This window comes from Peromyscus maniculatus, chromosome 20 (genome assembly GCF_049852395.1).
Source record: "Peromyscus maniculatus bairdii isolate BWxNUB_F1_BW_parent chromosome 20, HU_Pman_BW_mat_3.1, whole genome shotgun sequence".
Lineage (NCBI taxonomy): Eukaryota > Metazoa > Chordata > Mammalia > Rodentia > Cricetidae > Peromyscus > Peromyscus maniculatus.
In genome coordinates, this window is record NC_134871.1 from 54,061,022 (window position 1) to 54,079,169 (window position 18,148).

An 18,148-nucleotide genomic window follows, 5' to 3' on the forward strand; every position below is an offset into this window, starting at 1 on the left:
TCTCGGGCCTGCTGTACAGGCACTCAGTGTGGAGTGTGCTGGATTAGGGGACCTACAGTCACCTCACCTTTCCCTCCTCAGATATAAGAAGAACCTGAAGGCTCTCTATGTTGTCCACCCCACCAGCTTCATCAAAGCACTGTGGAGCATCTTCAAGCCCCTCATCAGGTGAGCATGCGCCCAGTAGACCCTCGCACCGCCATCTCTGAGGCACACCCCTACAGGATGATGGCTCTGTGCAGGTCTGTCTCTGAGGCAAACTTGGGTTTTGGGGGAGTCACGTGACCACCCAGGCCACGCACTGTGACTCTCCGAGGTTGTGGCCCATGACATTGATGTGGAAGCTGCTATTTTAAATACTCTATGACCCAAAATGCCCAAGTTTTTGCATTTGTATCTTGGTCCTCAAAGTCACTGTCAAGTTCACAAAGCCCACCAAGGGGGCTTCAGTGTGCCCAGCAGGGTAACTGTGTAAATGCAGAGGCTGGGATACATCTTTTGTCTTCTGGGAATGATCTGGGACAGCCTGTCCCCTGCAGCTGAGTGTGACATGGTGAGGAAGCTCAGTCATGCCCCGTGCCCAGATATTTTTAGGGTTGATCCTGTAGGTGTGGACACCCCACAACCAGCCTCAGTGACTCAGTGTCCACTCCATCTGAGTGCAGACAGGCTACCCTGTGAGGCCCTGCCTCATTCATCTGCTGGTATAAATCGTGTGATTTGGTCCATGGCCATGTTCCAGGTTTCCTCTCTGGAGCAGGTGAGGGCACAGACTTTCCTGGAAGCTCAGGATGGGTGCCCCAAGCCCATGGGCTAGCCTTTTGCTCCCTGTACCTGGGCCAACAGCCCAGAAATTTGGGAACTTCTGTTAGCTCTTTCCAGGATGTCTGGACTCTTCTTCACTGGACAATGATGTCTCTGGGCAGAATTGGGAAGGCTTCAGGGGATCATAAGGCTTGGCTCTGCCAGGGCCCCATGGGCATCATTACTTCCTCTCCATTTAGCAGCAAGTATCAGGCACAAACTGTGTCCAGCCACACTGTGGGTGGGTGAGCTTCGTTCAGGAGGGCTCAGTATTTGCATGGAGCAGGTTGGGACACTCAGGTGAGGTAGCATGTCCAGAGAGGGGTGGCAGTGTCCTTCCTGGTCAGCCAGGAGGATTCAGGAGGGTTTTCAGAAGGAGTATTTTAGCACAGGGAGGGCACACACAGAAGGGGTGGTCACCCTTTGCTGGACATGGCCCTCAAAATCCCTTGCTGCCTCTTCCTCCAACATGTTCCCCTCACCTCCTGCTTCCGACAGTGGCTCAGAGGCCTGGTACTAATAATGCACTTCACGCTCTCGAGCCCGTGGCCACACAGGGGGTTTGTGTTGTGCCTGGGGTATAGGCGAGAAAACAGGACAGAGGCAGGGTCAGCCATTGCATCCTTTCTTTATGTTCCCATTTCCTCTCTGACCTCAGGAAGGAAGCCCAGCCTACCACCTACATGGAAAACTCCATCTCTCCCGCATCCCCCATCTCCTCCCTGCCTCCTTGAGGGCTAAGCTGTGTCTCTCACCTTGCTGTGGTCTCGAGTCTCTGTCACCACCACACGCAGCCCTCAGGACACGGTTGTCATCAGTCCTTGGGGCCTGCGGACCCCTTTTCCACTGGACCGTGAGTGGCCCCAGAGGTTTCTGCACTTGGATCCCAGTGTGTCAAGTCTGTCACATTCCACAGCACAAGGGCTATGCCGATGAGATTAAGGCACAGGGTTACAAACAGAAGACAACTTTAGATGTTCTAATGGGCTCCAGACGGTCTCTGGGGACCTTAGGGGACACCCTTTCCCAGCAATGTCGGGAAAGAAGCGCAAAGATGATGCACCGATGGCTTGGAAGATGGAGGCAGGATGTGGGTCAGGGGAAACCTTTAGGCACTGGGAGATCGAAGGGCTGCCGCCTTGCCCTCCACACCGACGTGGACCTGTGGAGGGTACGCTGGCGACATTCTAAGCTGTCTCATTTGCCCTGGGTTCCTGACAGCTGCCTGTGGACCACCCATCTATATCCAAGGGCCCCAGAAACCCACTACTATATGCCTGCACTGATGTGTGCACACACATTCTCACACCCATGTGCATGCACACACACACACACACACACACACACACACACACACACAAACATTCATCGTCGTCGTCATCATCACCATCATCATCATCATCAATGGGTCCTGGGTAGTGCTGCAGTGCTTCACCACCTCAGGCCTCATCCCTCAGCTGCCCTGCATCTCAGCCTGCCTTCCCCACAGCTCTCAAGTTCTATGGAATGTGGCATGCACCATCCCACCTGATTTGTTCTAGAATGGTTTAAATTGTCCTTTTAGGATTGAATTATCTATCCACCCTATGTAATACACACCAAAACCATCTTATGTACGTCTAAACAGGGGAGGTTGGTGCTTAGAGAGGTTATACAGTTTCCCTAGGCCACAGAGTCAATAAAGGACTCGGGAATGGGACCCAACACCAGAGTGACAGGGTGAAGGGTGGACCAACACAGGCTTGAGCTGGATCCTGAGCATCATCCTGCCTTTCCATTTCCATGTAGTTGGTAAGCTGGGGCTGTGACAGAAACCCTGTCCCATGCATGCCCCAGGACATGCCTGTGCTGGAGTTCCTGACTGAGCTGCCCAAGGCCCTTCCACCAGTGTAAAAGGCCAGATGGGTCATGTCTATTTGCCCAGCGGGTGACTCCCTTGCAGGAGACATCAGGCAGCTCCAGAGAGAAAGATGGCCTGTGGCTCCCGAGTGGACAGGAGTGGCATGGGAGGACCCCACAGTGCTGAAGCAGACGTCACTGTCTGGACAGTTCCACAAGACAGTTAGGCCCCTAGTAGGCTCTGTGGGCTCCGCTTGTCCACACACAAAGCATTCACAGCATTTCATACCCCAGAGGGACCTTTAATGTCCTCAGAGCAGAGGCTAGACTGTCCCTGAGCTGTCTGTTACCTGAATGCACAGGACATCCCACAAGACCTGCCCCAACCCCTTCCTCAGGGCCCAGGGCCTGCGCTCTTCCACATCCCCACGTTCCTCATAGCACCCTTGTAGTCTGTAAAACTACCTTGCTTGTGGCTGAAATCTGACCTCCAGGGCCAATTCACTTGTGTCCACTAGAGGGAGCCAGTGCACAGGCCTTGGCCCCCCTTAGGGTGTGGGAACTGGTTTAGGCTGGAGTTGGCACAGGACCCAGAATTCTATTCTGCTCACATGGGTGTACCATCTATCATGATCCCTGTGGTCTTGTTTTGTTTGGGCAGTCATAAGTTGCATAATCTTAATTCCACGTTATCTACAATGTGAAGAACACAGATTGTTCTAAGCACAGCAGAGCTGGCCTTGCTGAACATATAACTTTTTTTTTTTTTTAATTCATGAAGAAATTTATTTTACAACAGTTCTTTGTACACACACACACACACACACACACACACACACACACACACGAACTGTATATATATATATGAATTTATTAAAGACAAAAGCAAATTCACACACTAATAAGATGAATATCTTTCTTTTTACATGAAGTACGGAGTCTTGGCTGAATATCTGATAAGGCAACATGTATCGCATCTTTAGTATTTTCTCAGAGTTGGTCAGTTTGATTTTATAATCATCAATGCTGAGAATGCTGCTTTGCATAAATGTACAGTAAAAGTGGCATATACATGCTTACATACATTTCAGAAATTGTTGGAAATCCTGTCCTACTCCCAAGCAAAATTCATTTAATGATTTAAAAAAATGAAACTCAATTCAACAATTTAAACAGCAGTTCTTAAAATCAAGCATTCTAAACAATAATATCTGGAGACACACTACATGGACAGTGACACTTGGAAGTATACGTTGCTCCCATGTAGAGATGTATAGGGCTGACCGCTTGGGCTTGAACAAACGATGCAAGAGTTCCTCCATGGGAAGAATGATTCTCCCTGTCTCAGCAGCCGCTTACCACCTCTGGCTCTTCATCTAGAGCCGGGAACTTGTCGCATGCTCCTATCCCATCAGCATGTCAGCCAGTGTTGCCACTGCGCCCAGCTGGAAAGCTGCAAACCACAACAGAGATCAGGCTGCCGAGACATCCCCAATGGTACAGTAGTAGCGCTTTTATGTGACGTGCCTTTTTTGGTCACTACCATTCTGCAAACTGGCTCAAGTTCAGAGTCTGTATCGCTGAGACCCAGGCCTTGGCAGGTCAAGGAGCTTGTCCTGGATTCCTGGGAGAGGACAGAATTGATGGCAGAGGCTGTCTCTCCATGGCCTCCTGAGACACTCCTGGAGGGTCTCCCAAGGTCCCTGCCCTGTCCCTGGGAGGGGCGGGGGCAGGGAGCAAGGGAGAAGAAGGCGCAACACAAAGCCACCATTCACCCGGGACCCTGGTGTCTCCAGGCAGGCAAGCTCAGTCCACTGGTCCTCTGAGCCCCACACACAGTTATGGTCATCATTAAGGTCAACATACATAAGGCAGGATGTAGACTCACATGGAGAAGGGCCTCTGGGCGTGCCTGTGAGCGATTATCTTATTAACTGAGGTGGGAAGTCCTGCCCCCTGTGGATGGGACCATTCCCTGGGCAGGGGATTCTGGATTGTATAAAGGGAGAGGTGGAACTGGGCAGTAGCATGCATGCATGCATGCATGCATGCATTCTCTTCTGGCCCAGACATAACTTGAGCATCTGCCTTGAGCTCCTTCTGCGTTGACGCCACTGCCATGATGGACTGGACCTTGAACTCTGAGCTAACATGAACCTTTCCTTCGGTTGCTTTTGTCTGGGTATTTTATCACAGCGACAGGAAAAAGACACTAAGCCACGTACTCCATTCCATGAGGGGCTCTCATGCTGGCTGCTCTATGTAAATTCACAGTCAGTTCAAACTGGAGACCCCTGATTATTTTATACAGGTGAGCCTCCAGTGCCCAGCCCAATCCGGGTCTCAGTACATGGCCTGTCTTATGTGTGTCCCCCCAACTCCTGTAGCCCCATTATTTTATCCTCTTGTTTTCCCTTCCTTAGTCACAAGTTTGGGAAAAAAGTCACCTACTGCAGCAGCCTGCGTGAGCTCCGAGAACACCTCCAGTGCGACCAGCTGCTCATCCCCCCAGAAGTAATACGGTGAGTGGCCACTGTCCCCAGAGCCGTGCCTGATACCCACTCACATGCGCAGGAGAACAAGCCACGAGGGCCGCATGTGGGTGGGAGGCTCCTCTTCTCACTGCCGGCGCAAAACTGATTAAAAACACATCGAGGCACAGGTCTGCCGTTCTGCTTCTGAGGCGGATATGAAAGGGGCTCCCTGGTGTGCAGATGAGCCGTGTGTAGAATGAAATGATCCAGGAGTGGCAGGCGCGGGGTCCCTGGAAGACAGCTAGTGGAGTTTCATTCAGCTCCTGCTGAATGTCTCACTGAGGGTCTAGGGCAAGCCAGAGCACAGATTCTCAATTGTAGAGCGGCCCTGGCTTCAGGCCTGGGCCAGGCATGCCGGCTCCAGCGGCTACTCTGAGCCCCTTGCTCCTGAGAGGGCAGCACTCTGCCCAGGATGTCTAAAATTTAGACAGGAGACATAGGATATGTGCGTCTCCCATTAATGTTTATAGAAGCCTGGTCCACATACAGCACTTGCTTCCACGGCCAAAAGGCTGTCCCCCGTGAGGTGACACTCTCCTGTTGCGTCTGCAGGTATGATGAGAAGCTGCAAAACCTGCACAAAGGCCAGCTACCCCCTCCCGCCAAGACCCCGCCACCTCGACCACCTCTGCCCACGCAGCAGTTTGGCGTCAGTCTGCAGTAGTAAGTGATGGAGGGTGGAGGCCGCTCTGCTACCGTGAGCGCTGGGACCCCTCTGTGTCCGGGGAGGTTGCCTCAGGCCTCTGACTGCAGTGGCCAAGCTTAACTCTACAGGAAGGATAGAGTCAAGTCCCCACGGAGGCCGAGTGCCCACAGCTCTGTGTGTGTGTGTGTGTGTGTGTGTGTGTGTGTGTGTGTGTGTGTGTGTCTGTGTGTGTGTGTGTATGTGTCTGTGTGTGTGTGTGTGTGTGTGTGTGTGTGTCTGTGTGTGTGTGTGTATGTGTCTGTGTGTGTCTGTGTGTGTGTGTGTGTGTGTCTGTGTGTGTGTGTGTGTGTGTGTGTGTCTGTGTGTGTGTGTGTATGTGTCTGTGTGTGTGTCTGTGTGTGTGTGTGTGTGTCTGTGTGTGTGTGTCTGTGTGTGTGTCTGTGTGTGTGTGTGTGTGTGTGTCTAGGCAGAGGACAAGAGCTTTCTGCTCACCCTTCAGTCCTGGCTCCCTGCCCTTCAGGCCTCTGGCTAGGACCTCTCCTCTCACCTTCCACGTGAGATGTGCTCATGAGACCTTGACCTTTAGTGGATCTGCCACCTTCCCCTACCTGTTTACCAGGCTAACTTCATTCCGACTCATCTGGGGCCTCTCCTTCAGAAGTCTTCCCTGGTGTCCAATCACACAGGCATCCCCAGCCCAGCCCTAGTCCAGGTTCCTACATGCCTCACCCTCTGGGTTATGAGTTTGTCCCTCTTTGGGTCTCCTGTCCTGGTAATAGACCTGGCCAATGAAAATCCAAGGTAATTTTTAAAAGATCTACTTATCTATCTATCTATCTATCTATCTATCTATCTATCTATCTATCTATCTATTTTACATTGAGGTTTACCTGCACATATGTCTATATGAAGGTGTCAGATCCCCTGGAACTGGAGTTATAGACAGTTGTGGACTGCCATTCGGGGGCTGGGAATTGAACCCAGGTCCCTTGGAAGAGCAGCCAGTGCTCTTAACCACTGGGCCATCTCTCCAGCCCCCCAAGGCAATGTTTTGTCTTAGAGCAGCTGAAACAGTCAGATCGCCCACAGTGAGCACAGGAAGAGCCGGGCCTGCTACATGGCAGGTACCCAAGACCTGTTGCGTGTCCCACTTGAGTCAACCGCTTAGTATTAGAAACACTCACGAGTTTACGTTTTTCACTTAAAACTGGCCATCTTTAAGGTCCACGTGGACTTGGGAAGAGTTGAAGGGACGTCTGGTAGGGTTCAGGTTTGTCCTTGTCCATCCTGAATCACCAAGGCAGGGTTCCTCCTGTCCTCGTCTATGTCCTCTGGGATAAGACCCATCCGAGTGCTCTCATGGCCTGTGGGGCAGAGGGCATGTGTGGGAGGCAAAGCATGCCCAGTGCCTGTCACGTCCTAACCCCCAGAACTGTGGCTTCACCTGCCTTCTAAGAAGGACTTTGCAGAGAGGTGAATGGAGGCCTGAGATGGGGACTGTCTGGGCCACCTTGGCGAGCCGAGGGCAGCCCGCAGGGTTCTATAAGGAAGAGGCTGTGAAGCTGGAAAAGCGAAGAGTGTGTCCCTGGAGCCTGCAGGTACCAGCCCCACACCTGTTCCAGACGTGAACTAAGGTAGTTCAGAATGTCGTGTCAAGTTAATTAGTCATCACAGCCACAGGGAAGCAACAGGAAGTAGTGGGAGGCTGTCACGTGGTTCTGTCCCTGCCGGCAAGGAAGGCGTGACAAAAAGCAATGTTCCCTGAGTGAGGCAGGGGTGCGTCTGGTGACCCGAGTGGCTGGAGCAGGGTGAGCCTGCAGCGGAGGAGGGGAGCATCTTGGGATATCACAAAGAGGACTGTTACTCCCTATACGTGTGCCCCTGGACCAGTACCGTCCCGTGGGGCTTTCTGCTGTGACGGGGCACGGACTGCTGGACCCACTCCAGGCTGAGTGGGCGCATGGCTACTTCCTGTTTAAACAACTTGAATAGCACCTGTGACTGCTCCTACTGGACCCCACGGTGCCTCCCCACCCAGACACACGAAAATGCAGTGTGCGGTGATACGGTTGGCCCCCAAACTGGAGCACAAACTTGCCACCAGAGTGCTTTCCTTTGCATGGATTCTGGAAGCATGCTGCTGTGACTCACTCCCTGGTGGTCCGCACATAGTAGATGCCCCTGGTGGCCACCCCAAAGGCAGGGCAGGTGCCTGCAGTAACTACAAGCACCTCTAGAGGTCGTTGTCGTCGTCGTCGTTGTCATCGGTCAGGAGACCCAGGCCATCAAGTGACAGTTTCACAGTGTTTCTGAGGCCTGCCGATGTCCCTAGTGGCTCTGCCACTCAGAGTTCCTTGGTGCAGAGGCTCCAGCCACGCTGTCTAACGGCCTGTCACACCCCTGTCTTCTCATCTATAAAAACAAAGACAACAGTGAGGCCACGAGCCCTTGCCACATTTCCAGGGCACGCTGTCTTTCACCATACACTGGGGTGTGCTGTGTGCTGTGCCTGTGATCCCATCACTGCGGAGGCAGAGACATACCCGGAGTTCACTGGGCAGCTGGCCTAACCTAATCAGCGTGCACCGTGAAGCGTGGCACCCCAGGTTGTCCTTAGGCGCACCTCGCCCTCACAAGCACACACACACACACACACACACACACACACACACACACATACACACACACACAACCACTTGAAAATGAAAAAGACAAGAATAATGCACAGGTTTGTACAAAACTCACCTGAGGCTGCTGGCAGCTGGCAGCGACCTCTCGGCTCTACTGTGTGACTTGGGGGGAGACTTGGTCTTTGTTCTGGTGTGTGTGTGTGTGTGTGTGTGTGTGTGTGTGTGTGTGTGGTGTTTTGCCTGTAATCATGTGTCTGTACACCATGTATGTGCCTGGTTCCCACGGAGACCAGAAGAGAGCGTCAGATGCCCTGGGACCAGGGTTACAGATGGTTGTTAGATGCCAGGCGGGTGATGGGAATCAAACCTGGGTCCTCTAGAAGAGTAGACGGTGCTCGTGACTGCTGAGCCGTCTCTCCAGCTCTGGAGAAGGCTATTTTTGTTCACCTCAGATGGGAGAGATTGACAGACCTAAAGAGGGGGCTCTGTCCAAGTCTAGTCTGCAGACCATCGCGTTGATGGGGTCACTCATGGGGGCATAGGTGACTCAGGCGCCTGCATCACTGAGAAGCCCCACACCCAGCATGGGTGATGGCCCAGGAAAGCTGCATCGCTGGAGCTCCTTGTGGGATCTGTAGAAAGCTCCAAGAGTGTCCCCTTCCCAGCAGCGGTTCACTGTTTATGTAACCTTATACAAGCCACGTGTGTCTTGTAAGTTTCTGGTGAATGCCGTGAGCTCTGTGAACCTTCCACCTTCCTCCCCTCTCCAGGAGGGGGCGTTTCATTCGGAAGCAAACAGCTACACAACCAGGCCACTGGGGACACCTTTATCGGGGACACTCTTGTGACCTGAGCACTTGCAGGATGTGTTGACACAGAGTTGTCAGTGGACAGGAAGCTGCTGGGACTGTCACTTTGCTAGTGACTCCTGCTGCAGGGCCCGTTGCCGCTCTTGACAATGGGGACATCAGACTGACAGAGCTGGGATGCAGCTTGGTGGTGGAGCACTCGCCTGGTACACATTACCACTGTGATCCACTCCAGCACCACACAGAAAAATCCACTTCATTCCTATCTCTTTAGGGAACAGCACGCAATGTCAGATGCCTTTGAATACATTCCGGGCACGCCACTTTAAGAGATAATCTGTGTGATTGCTCCTTTAAATTAATATTTTATGTTGTCTCATTGCCAATGACTATAATAAAATGGCAATAAACGTATTAAATAAAGCACCAGATATCTAATTTGTTTGGACTGCGAGCGAGTGGAAGACATTAAAATTCATAACTAAAGCCTACTCGCCAATGTTAATTTGCTGATTTAAGTTCACAATAGAAAGCCATCACTTGGAACGAGCCACTTAAGCCAACAGAGGAAGGCAAAGTCGGGGAGTCAGAGGTCTCACTTGGGCTGGGCCAGGGCTCAGAGGAGCTTGCCTAGCATGGGCAAAGCCCTGGGTTCAGTCCCCAGCACTGCAGAAATATAAAGCCTTGCTTGCCATTCCCGAAGAGGGAGGATAGAGATGCGAGTCTCCTCTGGGCATCTGTGAGTCTGGGAAAGAGGACGGGTCTAGAGATGAACCACTGCTCTCCTCATTAACCTGGTCCAAGAACCTTGTGACCAGGGGCCTTGCCACAGAGCATGCAGAATATGAGCCCTTCACTATTCCCTCCTCCAGGAAGCCTTCCCTGATGGCTTCACACAAAATAGGATGTGTGAGACTCCTTCCCCTCCACACACACATGTACACACCTTACTTACATCCTCCACCTGCTCCTCAGAGTAGGATTCAGTGCCCAGATGCAGGACTGACGGACACATGCATCCAGGAACTGTCGAGGCCTAGATTATCGGGTAAGCTTCCTTTTTTCTAAGTATGTCATTCTGTGGGTGAGGGTTGTCACAGCCATGGGCAACGGCCACCATTGTTTAATGCCAGAACATTCCATCCACATCTGTTGCCTTTCCTCCCTCACAGACACGAGTCCACTTTCCATCTCTAAATTCTAGACATTTCATGTAAATAGAACCACACCATTAGGCACTTTGAGCTGTATTCTTCAGCCTGGTGTCTTTTTTGAGGTCCATAGAGGGTGTAGCTGGACACATCTATTATTCAGCCATAGCAGATTCTGTTGGTTCTCTAGCAATTCCTGAATGTTTTGGTTGTTTCCACCTTTTTGTTATTATGTATAATGGTGGTCTGCAAAGTCACGTACATGATTCTGAGTCAGCTCCTATAGACCCGAGGGGACAGAAACTCACAATCCGGTGGCGAAGCACCACGCAAAGGGGTCTTCAGTGGCCCTGCCTTGTCACATGCTGAGCAGGACTCTCCAAGAATGGTGGCCAGCCGGATCTTTTGCTGTGTGACCTGGACGGTCACCACAGCTCACTGGGTCCAAACATTCCCTTCTGCCATGGGCCATTTGTGTTCTGCTTGGGGATACCACTCAGTCCTGGTGTGAGAATGATTTCTGCCACCAGCACCGTTGGCTCCCTGCTTAACAACACCCCTACATCCCTCAGGCCTTGGAGAGGTGCTGTCATTGGTAATGCGGTATAACAAGCGGTCTTTTGTCTCAGCATGTTACAGGAGCAGGCCTTTATTTCCAGTGTCTCAGTCAGCTCCTGATGACGCCACCTAACAAGTAGCCCCAACTCTCAGCATGTCACAGCAGTAGGAATTCTTTCCTGGGCTTCATGAAGTGTGTGGAGCAACTGGAGTTCAACTCACTTTATGTATCCTGTCATTTTTGACACCGGGCCAGAGGAGTGGCCTCCACCCAGGACATCTGTCCTCCTGCTGGGGGCTGGAGCAAGTATAGCCTAGTCAGGAGGTCTTACAAAATGTGTGTATTGTGTACATCCCACAGCAGGTTGTGTGGGCCAGCCCTCGGCCAGTGCACAGAGAGGCAACTGTCCTGCAGGTGCAGGTGACACAGAGACACTTGTCCTGAGACACCGTAGCTCCCTCCACTGCGGTCCCCAGCCAGCGCTAGATGCTGAGGACTCAGAATCTGCACCGAGTCCTTCTGAATATCTGTTGTTACTGTGTCTCAAGCCCCATGTTTTTATCAGGTACTTTTGGTTTTTTTTTTTTTTTTTTTTAATCAGGGTCTCTCTGTAGTCTTGGCTGTCCTGGAACTCACTATGTAGACCAGGATCCATCTGCCTACCTCCACCTCCTGAGTGCCGGGATTAAAGATGTGTGACACCATTCCCAGCCAGTACTTTTTAAAACTGGATGAGTACCTAGTCTGGTCTCCTGGGTCCATGCTCACAGCCAGACTTTCTCATACCTCTGTGTGTCTTCCTGTTTGTAATGCTTTTTTTTTCTTTTGCCCTCTGGCAAGCTCCTACTCATCCCTCAAAACCTCTGCCTTAAAGTAGCCCCTTGAGGAAGCCTCCAGCGCCCCCACCCCAGTGTTCCCCACAGTATATTCTGGGTGGAGTTCCGGCACTTTGTTGTCCTTCCAAATGTTTGGACTCTCGTGGCTGCTTCATGGGGCTGGAGGCTGTCTCTCTCCCTGGACACTCCCTGATGTTCTATCCCCTGGAATGGGGGGAATCTGAGAGCCTTCCCCTGGTTGTGCCCACCCTCAGGGTCCGGAATAAGCCAGTACTTTCTTCTCCCTCAGCCTCAAAGACAAAAACCAAGGTGAACTCATCCCCCCTGTGCTGAGGTGGACAGTGACGTACCTGAGGGAGAAAGGTAAGGACCTCGCTCTGGCCGGGACACTCAACAGCACCTTTCCAAAGGGGCTGCGTGTCAGATCCTGAATACCCCACAAGCCAGGGGCTGCTGGAGCTGTGACCTGAGCAAGCATGTGATGTGCAGGCCCTGTGGCCACCTTGGGGGTGTGTGCATGACTGTGGGTCTGGGGGAAAGCTAGGAAGGAGAGGCAGGAGAGACCAGAAGGACTTCAGCCTCCATACTGCTGCCCAGTGTTCTCATGTATTCTAGGGTGCTGTTCCCCACATAGAGCAGGCTCAGGCCTGACTTTCTCTCCTGGTTGTGAAGCCAGCAGCAGGGGCCGGCAGGGAGGCAGCCAACTGATGATGTTAGATAGAAGAAGAAAGGCTGAGCATTTTCTTCAGGGTCACATAGCGGTTAGGGGGCAGAGGCAACTGGAGCTCGGACCTGTGCGTTTCTGCACTCCCTTCTCTTAGGGAGGGAGGACCCGGGACATGAGGTGACTGGAAAAGCCTGATCTGTCGCTACAGGAGGTTGATACTGCAGACAGGGGAGTCACAGAATCTCCAGAAGGCCAGAATTCTGGGATCTGAGATGTCCGGCCTTTTCTTCCTGCAGGGCTACACACGGAGGGCCTGTTCCGGAGATCGGCCAGCGCCCAGATAGTCCACCAGGTCCAGCGGCTGTATGATCAAGGTGATGCCCCAGACCCCCCCCCCTCTTGACAGATTCTCAACTGCCGCCCCCTAGTCCTCGGTAACTCCATACCCCCCACCTGACCCCAGAAACAGGTCTGGGTGGGCTGCTGCCTGGGAATGCCAACCACCATCCCATTGTAGAGCAAGGGAGTCCTGTGTCCAGACTCCAGCCTGCTAGGCAAGGCGCTGGCCCAGCCCTCAGTGCCTCTGCGCCTTCCCCACTGACAGCAGGTGGCCACATGGTTTGAACTAACACTTCAAGGTAGGGAAATCATGTTACGGTGTTCCATAGGCAGCCCCGACTCTGCAAGCCGAAAACTGGACTCTGAGCTGGGGGTACCTCCAAAATAACACTAAGCAAATAACTATCTTGCTCCCAGGAACACTCGCCCTCTAGTCTTGCTTGAGACCTCCATGTTCCTGTGACTGCAAATTCACACAGTCCCGAGCTGGACATTTAGACCTTAGCCTGGCCCTGTGTGTGCAGCCCCAGAGCCAAGGCCCTGACCTTGGAGCTCAAGCCTCCATCCAGAGCCAAACCTTACCTCGAGGGAAGCAATTAGCTACTCCGTGGGCACCCTAGAAGAGGGAGGAGGCAGTGGCAGTAAGAGGAAGCTGGTGGGGAATAGCATCCCCATATCCAAGAGGCATCCCTGGGACACATGGCTGTGACCTACCCCTCCCCCTCGAGCCCCCAAGCCATGGGCTGAGGGAGCTGCTTAGCTGTGCCATGTCCTGTGTTCAGGGAAGCCGGTGAACTTTGACGACTACGGGGACATGCATGTCCCAGCCGTGATCCTGAAGACCTTTCTGCGTGAGCTGCCTCAGCCGCTGCTGACCTTCCAAGCCTATGAGCAGATTCTCGGGATCACCAGTATGTACCCGCGTGAACCCTGGCCTCAGGGCATCCCTGGCTAATGACCCAGGTCAGCCTCTGTCTCGGCTGAGGCAGTGTCCACCCAACCTTGGCCCATCACTGTCCAGCCCTGTGTGTGGGTCAGCAGAGGTGAACTTGGGGCCACCCCTCTATTCAGTGAGGCTGTAGGCCTCAAACAGGCCATATTGTCCTTGTGTTTGGGGAGGGTGACCCTAGCTTGTCTGGTGGCCCTACCCAGGTGGCCACCTTTCTCCTTCAAGTGAAGTATGCAGGCCCTTCCTGGGAGCCCTGTGGAAGCTTCCTGAAGGCTGTAGTCTCCAGAGACAAGGAGCACACTGCTGGTGACCAAGGAGTCATTGCCCTGGTCCAGAGCTGTGTCTCGGGTCCCTGTTTCTCCTGTCACCATTTGTGTGACCTGGGGCAAGTCATGCAGCCCCTCTGCGCTCCCTTCCCTCATCTGCATTCATGAGGGCTCTTCTGAGGACTGAAAGTACATAAAGGGCTGGAGATGCAGCTCGGTGAATAGAGGATCACCTAGCATGCAGGAAGCCCCGATTCCATCCCCAGCACCAAATAAAGTAAGCATGGTGCTGTGTAGATGTAAACTCCTGTACTTGGAAGACAGAGGCAGGAGGATCAGGACCTCAAGGTCATCCTTGGCTCAAAAATAAGTAAGAATATGCACAACTGATGGCTGTCACAAAGTCACTGTTGTGAAATTCTGCTGCTCTGCCTGCTTCCTCGGGAAGGGATAAGAAGGACCACCATAGCCAAGCTGTGGTGGTGCACACCTTTAATCCCAGCACTCGGGAGGCAGAGCCAGGCGGATCTCTGTGAGTTCGAGGCCAGCCTGGTCTACAGAGCGAGATCCAGGCCAGGCACCAAAACTACACAGAGAAACCCTGTCTCAGAAAAAAAAAAAAAAAAAAGAGGGACCAGCGTGATAGCCAAGGTGGCCTGCGTCCCTCCCATGTCGTCTCTGTGGCCATCATTCTCTGAAGAGGAGCTTGAGACTGTGTCATCCACAGCCCAGAGCTGGTGGCCACTGGTTTCCCTGGAAAGGCAAATCATAAGGAAACTCCTTGTCCACCGAGATTACTAAGCAACCACAGCTTGGTTCCCCAAGGCAATGCCCTTTATTAGAAAGCCCTCGAGCTTCTCATAGATGGGGATCCGGGGCCCCAACAGGAGCCTTCGTACAGTTCCAGGGTCCCCTGGTAACTACACAGGCTTAGCAGAGGGACAGTAGTGTGCCAGAGGCTGGGGGTTCAGGAACAGGGTTGTGAACATGTCTGTGGGCGGAGGGTCTGAGGATGTAGATTGGCTAGTCGAGTGTCGGGGATCCATCCCCTCCATTCCTAGCACTATACAAACCAGAAATAATGGCACACACCTATAATCTTGGCACTTGGGAAGTGGAGGCAGAGGACCAGGAGTTCAAGGACATCCTCGGCTATAGAGCAAGTTTGAGGCCAGCCCGGGACGTGTGAGACCTTGTCCCAAAACAAAACTCAAGTGGAGGGCAATGGTGGGGACCGAGGGTCTATGTGTGAATGCGGGTCTTTCCCCGAGAACAACACAGCCTGGTGATCTGTGTACTGAGAATCAGAGGCAGGTGCATTTATCCTGGCGAGGTCAGAGTCAATGCTTTACCTTCCCCAGCCACACAGTCTCCATGGCAGCTGCCGGCTCCATCGTGGTAACCCACAAGCAGCCCTCGGCCGTGTGTCTACACACACCCACAGTGGAGTTCAAGTAAAAATATTACTACTGATCGCTGGCATGGTGGTACATGCCTCTAATGCCAACACTTGGGAGGTAGAGAGAACAAATGAAACCTTTATTAACAAGGAAATGTGCTGGGCCAGATGTGGATGGCGGTCTGTGTTTAAATGGCTGGCCCTGGTCTAGCCTTTTCCTGTTTGCAGAGTGATTCACTGCCCTGCTTCCCAGCGGGCAGTAGTTTTCTGCAGCCATCACACAGAGGAGGAAGGAGCCTGGCAGGAGTAGTGGGGTGCTGGCCAGAGCCACATGGCCAGGCTGGCCTTAGGACTGTGCTGCCCAGGCCAGCAGCCTCATGCCGTTGCAGATGTGGAGAGCAGCCTGCGAGTGACCCACTGCCGCCTGATCCTGCGGAGCCTCCCGGAGCACAACTACACCATCCTCCGCTACCTCATGGGCTTCCTGCATGAGGTAAGTGGGGCTAGCTGCATCCCAGGATGAGGAAGCCCAGCCCCAAGACTGGCCCTGGGGGCCTCTTGTCATCACAGACCGGTGCTGTTTGCCCCAGGTCCAAAGTCACACCCACTCCACTCTTGAACCCCCAAAGGATGTCACTCAAGGTCCAGCCAGACTCCTCTGAGAAACTTGACAGTCTGATGCGATGTCCAAGGATAGGAGCCAGGAGGGACAGAGGGGACAGTTTATCATACGATGTCACATCTTGGCTTTGTGTGTATGGTATATATTCATGTATATGTTTATGCGTGTGTGCATGCATGAATATATGTGAATGGATGTGTGGAGGATAAATATCAATGTTAGAGGTCTTTCTCAGTCACTCTTATCTAGAGCTCAATTATTCAGTCAGCCATTATTGGCTGGCCAGTGAGCTCCAGGGATCTGCCTGTCTTTATACTCCCATACCCCAGTGCCCGGAGTAGAGGCATGTGCTGCTACATTTTTTTTTTTTTGTGGGTGCTGGGAATTGAACTCAGGTCCTGTGGCAAGTACTTTAGCCGCTGAACCACCTCCCCAGCTGCCCTCTACCCTACCCCCACATTCACCACAAACAATTCCGTCTCTCTCGCTGTTGCCTGGTTACTTCTCACCGAGTGAGGATGCGCTCAGACCCTCTCGGCGGAGAACGGATTTCTCAGGCTTCCTCCTCAGGCACTGGTGTGGACTGGTCTTTGTTGTGTTGCTCCCTCACAAGGGCCAGAGGCAGGTCTCCCGAGCCCTCTGGGCTCAGTCTTCTCATCTGTAAAATGGGGAATATTGAATCCTACTTATCCAGGTGGCCATGTCAGCCAGGAGGATGGGAGCCCCTACAAGGTAGAAAGCACTTGGCTCTCACCACCATACCCACAAGCCTGAGCTCAATTCACCAATCATATCACGGAAGCCAGAGGGCACCCGGCTTAGATTTGCAGTGTTGGGTGCCTGCCCCGCTCCCAAGTCTGCCAAAGTGGAAGGGGACTTGATGGGGGCACTTATGAGATCCTGGAAGTCAGACTGTGGAGGTTCAGAGGGTCTCCACAGCGTCAAGACCAGAACCTTTCACAGATGGAAAAACTGAGAAACTGAGGCCTCCCTTAAGTGGGGAAGTGGCCACGTAGAATTTTGTCATTGGCTGTGGCCTCCATTCCTCCAAGAACTCTTTTATTTGTTTATTATTTATTTATGTGTGTGTGTGTGTGTGTGTGTGTGTGTGTGTGCGCGCGCGTGCGTGCGCGCGCATGCGCGCTGGTACACAAATGTGTACACACGCCACAGCATGCACACGTGGAGATCAGAAGACAGCTTGCAGGGAGCACCGTGTGGGTCCCAGGGCCTGAACTCAGACTGCCAGGCTCTGCAGAAGTTATTGTTAGCCACTGAGCCATCTCACTGGCCCCATTTTGTTTTTTGAGATTGGTGTCTTTCACTGGCCTGGATTTTGCCAAGTCGGCTAGGCTGGCTGGCCAGTGAGCCCCAGGGATCCACCTGTCCCTGCCTCCCCGGTGCTGGGATTACGAGCGTGCACCAGATTATTCTGGGGACCAAACTCCGGTTAGCGTGGCAAGCACTTGGTGAGACGAATTGAGCCATCTCCCCAGCCCACCCCCTCCCCTCCAGAGTTCTTTCCACCACATTAGCCCCTGGGAGGGGGGGGTGAGGATGGAATCATCAACAGCTCTCTCTACCACACCAGTCTCCTCTGGGGTGAGGATAGAATCCAGGCTGCTGATGCCTGGGGATTCATTTCTTGGTTTCCGGTGCGGCCTCTTCCAGGTGTCTCTGGAGAGCATTTCAAACAAGATGACCAGCTCAAACCTGGCATGTGTGTTCGGGCTGAACTTGATCTGGCCGTCTCAGGGGGTGGCTTCCCTGAGCGCCCTGGTGCCTCTGAACCTGTTCACGGAGCTGCTGATTGAGTACTACGACACAGTGTTCAGCACCCAAGAGGCCCCCGGGGAGCACGTGCAGACCACTGTGGAAATGGAACAGGCTGGCCCTGTCACCAAAGGATTCACGAAGACAGGCACTCCCCAGGCCTCACCTTACTTACCGCGCTTCCGCATCCCCTGACTGGCTGGAGACACCTCAAGATGGAGGTGCCCCCTTGCAATCTATGTACCTGTGGCCCCGTTTGTCTTATAAACGTATGGTCTGTAAGAAGACACAGGAATTAAATGAACCCAGAACTTTTTAGTGGGAA

The 18,148-nt window shown here is 52.9% G+C and overlaps 1 protein-coding gene across 14 annotated transcripts in view; it reads left to right on the plus strand.

The window, feature by feature from the left end:
* Positions 1–18,148, plus strand: part of Arhgap8 (Rho GTPase activating protein 8) — a 43,934-nt gene extending 25,786 nt beyond the window's left edge. For all 14 annotated transcript variants that reach the window (XM_076556462.1, XM_076556463.1, XM_076556464.1 and 11 more), the window contains 8 exons: positions 82–168; positions 5,067–5,165; positions 5,730–5,840; positions 12,098–12,171; positions 12,772–12,849; positions 13,597–13,725; positions 15,818–15,921; positions 17,722–18,148. In XM_076556462.1, the coding sequence (XP_076412577.1) occupies positions 82–168; positions 5,067–5,165; positions 5,730–5,840; positions 12,098–12,171; positions 12,772–12,849; positions 13,597–13,725; positions 15,818–15,921; positions 17,722–18,018 (979 nt within the window). In that variant the 3' untranslated portion in view covers positions 18,019–18,148. The remainder of the gene's footprint in view (positions 1–81; positions 169–5,066; positions 5,166–5,729; positions 5,841–12,097; positions 12,172–12,771; positions 12,850–13,596; positions 13,726–15,817; positions 15,922–17,721) is intronic.